General features: G+C 43.4%; 1 protein-coding gene across 1 annotated transcript; it reads left to right on the plus strand.

The window, feature by feature from the left end:
- Window positions 1-254: 254 nt before the first annotated feature.
- LOC131285655 (mucin-5AC-like) lies at window positions 255-1,547 on the plus strand. The gene has a single exon (XM_058314513.1). It carries the CDS (start codon window positions 255-257, stop codon window positions 1,545-1,547), a length of 1,293 nt encoding a protein of 430 aa, XP_058170496.1.
- The last annotated feature ends 8,556 nt before the right edge of the window (window positions 1,548-10,103 follow it).

The raw sequence follows: 10,103 nt of genomic DNA on the forward strand, positions 1-10,103 counted from the left end.
TTTTAGAAAAATCGTCATACACAACATGACTCAGGGCAAAAGTGTCCGAGAAATTAATGAATTAACGAATATAAATTGGTCAACAGTGCATGATATTATTAAGATATACAAAGCTTACCGTAGAGTTCAAAATAAAACTAATAATAGAGAAAAAATATGTAAAACACAGTTCCTCTCCGAGACTCGTTGCGATCGGACGCACTTTTACCAAAACAGAGTGTTAAAAAAAAAAAAGTGCAAAAGCAAGCCACATCATGGCTGCTTCGAGAAGCACCCTGCGGGTGGATTTCTCGAAGCTCCCCAAAAGGCCGTCCTTGATGGAGGCCACAACCCTCGCCATGACCAAGCTGGGTCTAAGCAGCTCTTCAATCGTTTCAATCGAACGACGAAAGCCGGCATCCCACTTCCTTCACATCCGAGTGAAGGACCAGAGCCTTGCTCTAAGAACCGTCGAGGAGAACGACGGCAAGCATTCTCTCGAATGCGACGGGAAGAAATTCCCGATCCCGATCGTAATGGTCGACAATTCCGTGGTCATCAAAATCCACGACCTGTCCGAGGACATCACGGACAGATGCATTACGGATTTCTTTGCTCGCTACGGAGAAGTCCGGTCAATCCGAGCCGGAGTATGGGCGAAGCCATACCCGTGTGCCGGAATCCCTGACGGATACCGCTACGTCACAGCGGTCTTGTCTAAGCCGGTGCCGTCATACGTCTCGATTGGAGGGGAAGAGACGCTGGTAACATACCGGGGACAGCAGCAAACGTGTCGAACATGCCGTCTTGCTGCACACCATGGGATGACCTGCACCCAAGGCAGGAAACTGGTGGCTCAGAAGACGAGCGTCAACGAGAGGCTGTCGTATGCCTCAGCGGTGCAGAATGGCACCGAAAACCCTGCTCCAGCAACAGTCCCCCGGGCGAGCACACAAACCGTCCGTGCAACGACCGACCCGGTGAGCACACCGACCGTTCCGGCAAGCACAATGCTCATCCCATCGAGCACACCGATCATCCCGGCGCCCGCATCGACCGTCCCGGAGAGCGCACCGGCCGTCCGCGCACCGACAGTCCCGACGAGCACATCGACCGTCGCGGCGAGCACATCGACCGTCGCGGCGAGCGCACCGGCCGGTGCTTCGAGCCTGACAATAGGCGCACCAGCAACGATCATCCCGATGCAGGCCACTAGTGTTGCGGCTAGTACACGGACCGTCCCGGCAGTAGCATCTTTCATCCGGGCAAGTGCGTTGACCATACCGGCAGCATCGACCAGCACCAAGATGGACAACGCCGGACTTCAGGTGGACGCCGATGCCTCATCGACGTTCAAAGCCCCTCGTGTCCCTTCACCTTCCGCTACACCTTCATCCCTTTCCTGGCAAACAGTGGCAGGTAAGAGAAAGACGGACGAACAGACGGACAGCGACGTGTCGTGCAAGTCTGGGGAGGAACCGATCAAGCGTAAGCCAGGTCGTCCTCCCAAAAAGACCAATGCCACGGCAGCGAAACCGACTGGGGTAATGGAAGTGGACGCACAGTAGTTTGGTGGAAATGGATGAGTTGATGACATCAGTGACGATCGCATCGATAAACATCAATGCGATATTCAATTCCACCAAACTAGATGCACTACGAACTTTCATACGCACTCTTGACACAGACATAATCTTCCTACAAGAAGTTTCTGTCAAAGACTTAGTGCTCCCTGGGTACAATGTTGTAACAAACATTGACCACACAAGGAGAGGTACAGCGATCGCCTTGCGGGTGAACCTAAAATTTTCTCACGTCGAGCGTAGCTTGGACTCACGACTAATCTGCGTCCGGCTTGAGAATTCTTCCACGCTATGCAACATTTACGCTCCTTCGGGAAGTCAAAACAGAGCTGAGCGGGAACTCTTTTTCAACCGCTCGTTGGCGTACTACCTGCGGAATGCACCGGGACCGGTCATCCTTGCAGGGGATTTCAACTGCGTGCTGAAGTCCAAGGACGCCACGGGTATGGGGAATACGAGTCTCACTTTGCAAAACTTTGTTGACAGTATGCAGTTGTGTGACAGCTGGGAGGCTCTCAAAGGAAACTTTGTAGAGTTCTCTCACATCACACGTGGTTTGGGCTCTCGCATCGATCGCTGCTACGTCTCTAAGGACATGAAGGATCAACTGCGTGCAACAGACATGCACGTATTGTCTTTCTCGGACCATAAGGCGCTCACGGTGCCTGCCTTCCAAACATACCTCGCATGCGGCAAAATGAATACTGGCAACTTCGGCCACATATCTTGACAGCCGAAAACATGGAGGAGTTTAGATGTAAGTGGAACTATTGGACAAAACAGCGAAGGAGCTTTGGCTCCTGGATGGAATGGTGGATTCATTTCGCCAAACCAAAAATAAAATCGTTCTTCCGATGGAAAACGAATGAAAAATACTCCATGTTCCGCTTGCAGCATAACATTCTCTATGCGAAGTTAGAGTCCTCATACGGTCGGTATCTTTCCAATCCGATCGAGTTGGTCAATATCAACCGTATAAAAGGAGAAATGCTACTCCTTCAGAGGCGTTTCTCCGAGGACTTTACAAGGATTAACGAAACAAGGGTGTGTGGGGAAAACCTCTCCACCTTTCAGCTTGAGAAACGAAGGCGGGAGCGCACCGTGATCACCAGACTTACGTGTGACAACAACGTTGTTTTGGACTCTCCAAAACAACTGGCAGACTATATACATACGTACTACAGGGAGTTATACACCGACGAGACAACAAACGTTGACGATACTTTCGCCTGTCATCGTGTAATCCCCGAAGATTGCGAAATCAACAACGATTGCATGGATGAGATCACCTACGGTGATGTCCTTCATGCAATTGAAAAATCGAAACCTCGAAAGTCTCCTGGGCCGGATGGAATTCCGATTGAATTTTATCAGCGAACGTTTGGGATAATTTGGAGAGAAATCATATTGATTCTCAACGATGCTCTCAACGGTCGTTTCCCGGCGGCCTTTGTCGATGGGGTCATAGTGCTTGCGAGGAAAAGGGGAGATGGGTGCACACTATCTTCGTACCGTCCGATCTCTCTGCTTAACACTGACTACAAGCTGCTTTCCAGAATTCTGAAGCAGCGGCTCGAGAAGATTATTGCTAGGTGGCAAATCATTTCACCGTCGCAGAAGTGTAGCAATAAACCCTGCAATATCTTCCAAGCTGTGCTCTCTGTTAAGGAGAGAATATTCGAACTCAAACGGAAGAAGAAGTGTGCAAAACTCGTCTCTTTCGATCTCTCGCAGGCGTTTGACCGTGTTGACAGGGGCTTCCTGTTTGGAACGATGGATTCGTTAGGGTTTAATCCCGCACTAGTGCGGCTTTTGAGGAAAATTGGTGAGCAATCTTCGTCCCGTGTCATTGTAAATGGATCCCTATCACCTGCCTTTCCCATCCAACGTTCCGTGCGACAAGGAGATCCCTTGTCAATGCACCTGTTCATCCTCTACCTTCACCCCCTCATCAAGAGACTCGAAGATATATGCTGCGATCAGGACGACCTGATCAACGCGTATGCTGACGACGTCTCCGTGGTGAGTACTTCCCCTTCCACAATCGAGCGGGTGAGAGCAGCAATTGAGGCCTTTGGAGTCACTTCTGGAGCGAGGTTAAACGTCCTTAAAACCACGGCTCTGGACATCGGAATGGTGACAACCGAGAACAGAATCAACCTGCCATGGCTGCACACCGTAGAACGGCTCCGTTTACTTGGAATTCTGTTCTCTAACAGTATCCGGGAAACAGCGGGCCACAATTGGGATACTGTTATCAATCACTTTCGTCAGTTGGTATGGCTGCACAGGGTGAGAGATCTAAACCTGCTGCAAAAGGTAACGCTGCTCAACTCATTCTTGCTCCCTAAGCTATGGTTTGTTGCGTCAGTCTGTGGCCCTCGCGCAATGGACATAGCCAAGGTGACAAGTTTGATCGGGTCTCTCCTCTGGAACGGATCTGGGGGTATACGTGTCTCGCTCCAGCAGCTGGCCCTGCCACGAGACCGTGGTGGCTTAAACCTACACATCCCAGCCGTGATGACAGCAGCCCTACTCACAAACCGCTATGTTGCAGAACATCAGAGCCTCTCATTTGGAGCCCAACACATCTTGTGTGCGGGAAACCCCCCAGATATTACATTGATACCGTCTACGTATCCGTGCCTTCGCAGTGTTGTCCAGCAACTGGCGTACACTCCATGTACGGTAAAAACACAGCTATCCACCAAGGCCCTCCGCAGGTTGCAAGTGAACAGACTACCCCCAGCCAAGATTCAGTCCCATCCGAAGGCAACCTGGAAAAAGGTGTGGAACAACATCCACCGAAGCAAACTAACAGCGGAGCAAAGATCCACCTTATATTTGCTTGCGAATGGCAAGATCCCGCACGGAGAGCTGCTTATGCGTATGGGACGCACGCCTTCGGCTTCCTGCATGTTCTGTGTTGAGTGTGACACCCTGGAACACATGTTCACCTCCTGCACTCGCGTTATTGCCGCCTGGGACCTGCTGCAGCAGTGCATCAGGAATGAAGCTCCAGGGTGTCAGTCGTCCTTCGAGTGTCTCCGATTCCCAGTGCTTGGGAATATAAGCATTGCGCAGCGGAAGGTTGTCCTTCGTTTGTTTGCAAACTACATCATCCACATCATTGGAAACAATGATGCTGCGATCGATGTAAATGTCCTTAAGTGTGCACTGTATTTGTGATTATAGAGTATAAGAAAGTTTTGTTTGTACACCTTATCTATTTATAAAATAAATAGTTTATATTTTACAAAAAAAAACTAGCGATCAAGACGGACGGGACGTTATTAGACAACTTCGATCAAACCCATTTACAAGTGCTGTTGAGCTTCGAAAAAGAATGCGTGACATGCGTGGATTGATGATTGATGAGGATGACATTTTGATGATTTAACTGTACGGCGTTTTCTAAGAAAACCCCATTTGTTCGGAAGAATGGCTGAAAAACAACTAATCACATCCGAAAAAAACGTTAACTACGGCTTGATTTCGCAAAATACTGCATGGATAAAGATGCAGAATTCTGATCCAAGGTATCACTCAAAACTTCTCAAACAACCATGTTGTAGCTAGATTTAATTATTTTGACAGGTTTTGTTTAGAAACGAAACAAAAATCAACCTTTATGCATCAGATGACTGCCAATATGTAAGGAGGAAAGCTGGTGAATCTTACGATGAAAAGTTCACCATAAAGACTGCGAATCAAGAAGAGTGGACCCATAATGATTTGGGGTTGTTTGGCTGCCCAGGGGTTAGGAAAACTGCATGTCATTCGAGGAAACATGGATGCAATTTATTACATCAACATTCTTAACGAAAATGTGCATACGAGTGTTGAAGAACTAGGCATCACGAACAATTTTGGATTTTATCTGGACAACGATCTTAACATACAGCTTTTATGACGAAGATCTGGTTGCTCTACAACTGTCCATTTGTTTTCTTAACCCCCCACAGTCTGCAGACTTAAATGTAATTAAACATGTTTGACATTCGTGAATGAAAAATGTTGCTAAACATTAGCCGTCCAACTTATCAATATTGAAATCATTAGTGAAAGAAGAATTGGAAAAAATTGACCAAAAAATTTGTCTAAAGTTAGTTGAAAGTGTACCCAAAAGATTACAAGCAGTAATAATTGCCAATGGTAATGCTACCAAAGATTAAAACAATGATTTCTGTGTGATGTGTAAGGTGTCCGACTTTTAGTGCCTGGCTCGTATTCAAGCCTTTTTTCATTCGTGTCCCATTATTTCCGCAGTTGGAGTTTTTTTGTTTCTTTTTTTTTTGTATATGCAGTTTCGTGTCGCTACCTGCTTCGAAGAAGAAGATAACTTAACTCAAAGTAAAAAGATTGTTCAATTTTCAAGTGCCCGACTTTGAATGGCTGGTACTGTACATGACAGCAGCAGAAAATTGGAATTAGAAATTATGGTAGCCATGAAGCATAAAAGTTGAACCATGGAAACGCATGACGATTTTTATACAAACCTGTGTCTGGTGATTATAGCCGCACTTTACTACGGTCTTGATGTGCGTTCCGCCAACTGTCCACTATATTTCGCCACGCTGACGAGAGGATGCTTCACGGAAAATTACTTCGAAATGCACGTTCTTTTGGCAACTAGTTTCATAACGTAATCCTAATTTTCGAGACGAGTCCTCTTTTTGCGTGTCACGTGGTATTTCACTTGGTGACTACACTTTGTGTTTGTTTCATCTAAATTTCACTTCAAGTTATAGTTGTAGCATGTGTTATTTGTTCTAGCTCTTCTATTAGCTCCTCAAAAATGAAGGGAACATTAGTCGCACATGCGGTTCCACAAGTATTTTCTTGACATCACTACGGACCGCTACAGGGTGTGGCTCTCGCACACATACGCACCATTAAACGGTCGTTGCTGCTTGCTCGATCAAACTTAGCGCTGTTATTTTCGTTTTTTCTCTTTATTCCACGATCGTATAAAGCACTCGTTGTTTGAAACTGTACAGCAACACTTTTATACCACTTTTCGTGAAAAATTTAACCAATTACAACCGAATTAATCCATCGACGGGTAGTGCACGTACGGCGGAATACTTAACAGTTGCGTTGCAAGACGTTGTGCTGTTGATTTGACGATGGCTTCGTTTATATATAACAGAAACTGAACCTAATTTTTTACCACGCTCACGTATTGACACGCAATTTTTTTTCTTTTTTCCCTTTTCGCGCTGATTATGTAGATATCTTATCACTTTCTACGCCTTTGTGTGTATAGTTGGGCTTCAGTTTTCTCAGAAATTTAATCAAACTGATAACCTTAAGGAGGTGTCAGTGCTCTGATACGTTAGATCAGGGGTCGGCAAAGTCCAGCCCTCGGCCCAAATCCGGCCTGCCAACTGATTTTAACCGGCCGGGTTATATGTTGAATGTTGAACATACATACAACCGAAAATAAGTATTAAAAGAAAATGCTTGAAAAAATTCAAGGTTAAAATTTTAAATATTAACATTTGCATTATTTTTTTTTAAATTGTTTTTAAATTACCGGGGCCTCATTTACTCTTTTACCAATTGTTATCTTTTAAAATTTGGGTAAAAGAGTAAATGAGGCCCGGGCTAGATTCTCCTCTTCCTGCTAGTTCACATTAAGCGCCTGAAGCTATGCAAAGCGCGACACATGCATTCGTTTCGAATTTTTGAACGCTAACGGTTCGCTTAAAAGAACATAACGGTTTAAACTAATCATCCAGTGGAGGTTTAATGCGGGTCAATATACTTTTACATGTTAAGTTACTAGTAAGTAAACTATACCACACACAGCATGAAACAATGAGTTTAGCCGAAGAAATGATTTGGAAACGGCGGCGCGCCTGCAGCGAGCGAAGCGAGCGGACTGCGCTAGGTCTACCGAAAAAGAGAGTTTGTTATAGTTTTAAGAAATAAGGGGGGCCCGTGGGCCCCCCTCATACCGCACCCCTAGGTTGATTGCGTAGCCGAAATTAACGGTACACACTACGGTTCAAATACTCGTAGGTTGAATTTAACGAATTAATGTATCACCAATTGCATACATTCAGTTTAAACGTCCACAAGAGGTGTAGCCACGATCGAAAACATGGCGGCCGGGGCCTCATTTACTCTTTTACCAAAATTTGTTTATGTAAATTTACTATTTAGAAAGTTGATACTCCATTTAAAAGGATACTATTTGGCAAACATTACATCATCGTTTAACCGTCACCCGTTCAACCAAACCTACATACGTAGACGTTCAACCGGACTACCCGGGTAGTCCATACATTTTGTATGGGAGACTCCGTTTTCCTGTACTTAAGACTTAATAACTTTTTTTCTAGACGTCGGATCGATTTGAAATTTTTAGTGAAGATACTTGAAGGTGTTTCTCAAAATATTGTATAACATTTATAATTTTAAAAATTCATTAACTATGTTAATTTGAGGTTCCAAAAAATTTCACCCTTCACATCTATGACCCAAACCTGTGTAGCTTCAACATTTTATATAGGAGTTTGCATTTTCTGTATTTCAGTATACATATCTTTGATCATTGAAGCTGAATTACTTGAAATTTTCAGAAAATTATTCAATTTTTTTTCCAAAAGTGTTTTAGAAATGTTCAATGTTCAAGTAGGATTGTTTCATTCGAAAACACGAATTCGATAACTTAAATATTTATGCCTTACGTTTAGGTATAAAAATCTTAATCTAATATTAAATACAAGTATGCTTCACATCATTTTGTTCAGAAAATGTACGCCACAAACACGTATATTAATCCGCTTCTAATCGCCTATGTGTATGATTCAAAGTACAACAAAAGCTGAGTAAAAGTGAGCGTTATGGAAAAACTCAATCCTTAGAATAGATAAAACCGAACAGACTTATAGAAGAATTACTAGGAACAGCATTTCTGACGAAAATAGAATTAAATAACGGACAAAACTCTGTTCCCAGTTGAAGCATGAAGATAGCATGAAGCGACTGTGAGTTTATTAATTTTTACGATATTTTATGCAATTTTCCAAAAAATTTAAAGTAGTTAAGTATCTACGAGCAAATACATTAGTACTAAAATACAGAAAAAGCAATCTTCTATGTCAAATATATGAACTACACAGATAAATGGTTGTAAATGTGTATGGTGAAATTTTTTGGAACCTCAAATTAACATACTTAATGAATTTTTAAAATTATAAATAATATACAATATTTTTGAAAACACTCTCAAGTACCTTCACTGAAAATTTCAAATCGATCCGACGTCTAGATAAAAAGTTATTAAGTCTTAAGTACAGGAAAACGGAGTCTCCCATACAAAATGTATGGACTACCCGGGTAGTCCGGTTGAACGTTTGAGGGGTATCAACCGAAAAACGCAAATAAAAATTATTTAAATTCCTTGGAAAAATTTGTTTCTTTAGCAAAACGATAGAAAATGAGTTTTTCTAGGCATTCTAAAAATTTCATGCCGATACGTCAATCCAATCAAAAGTTAGAACAAAGCAAAACTCCAAAAACTACCCGGGTAGGCGGTTGAACGGGTGACGGTTAACGTATCTGGCCCGCGCTTTCGGTTTCATTTTATTCATCTGCCCCTTTTAAGGAAATGTATGCCGAACCCTGCGTTAGATTATAACGGATGGCCGTACCCGATTTTATGCAACAACGTCTGATGTTTGATAAAATATCGTGAGGCAAGACACTCACACCAGCCTAAGAACAAATTGTTATACCTCACAACCACTCGCTACAATGGTCCGGCAGACAACATTCACGTAAAGCTCAATATTGCTATTTTCATCATTTAAGAGTACTAGGACCGGTGTACATGGCGCAGTGGAATCGCCAGTACATACCATGCAAAAGACGAGGGGTGGAATTTGGAGTGTGGCACCTCCTGGTATTACGAACGCTTGACCACCGATCGCAATAATATACCGCCGGATACCTAATCCTATTAAGGGACGTTGTGCCACTTAAGAAAACTATAAGGCATTTCATGGATAAATGAAGTTCAACACGTCCCTAAGCTGCGAAAATTCATGAATGTGTCAAACTGTTTCACGCATGAAGTTCGATGAGTCATGACAAACGAATTCTCTTTAACGTTCAAACAAGACTATACTTGTATCTCTTGTTTATTCGTTCTAGAAACTTGAAAAATTTTACCTGAAGATTCACGAATTGGCAGAAAACTACACTACAGTACACTGCAGTACACATGTATGTTTATTCACAAAGTCATACCGGCCTTGTCGAGGGATTGATTGCCGCTGCAGAATGCTATATTCTTATTTTACATTTACATGGTTGCCGTGCTGAGGCAGTGTTTTTTCATCGTTAGTGACGCATGAATTTTGTCGAATCATACCAAACGTGTTCTCCGTTACCGTTCGAACAAGATTGCACATGTTCCCACTTGTTTCTTCAACTACACGTAAATTCAATTTAAAAAACAATATACCTGAAAAAACTCCGAGTTACATTAAATAGAATCAGAGATGAATTAGTTGGGTCTTTTAGTTT

Source organism: Anopheles ziemanni, chromosome 3 (assembly GCF_943734765.1).
Source record: "Anopheles ziemanni chromosome 3, idAnoZiCoDA_A2_x.2, whole genome shotgun sequence".
Lineage (NCBI taxonomy): Eukaryota > Metazoa > Arthropoda > Insecta > Diptera > Culicidae > Anopheles > Anopheles ziemanni.

What these genes read in the sequence shown, in the direction of transcription:
- LOC131285655 (XM_058314513.1), top strand. Translation starts at nt 255, where the DNA reads ATGGCTGCTTCGAGAAGCACCCTGCGGGTGGATTTCTCGAAGCTCCCC.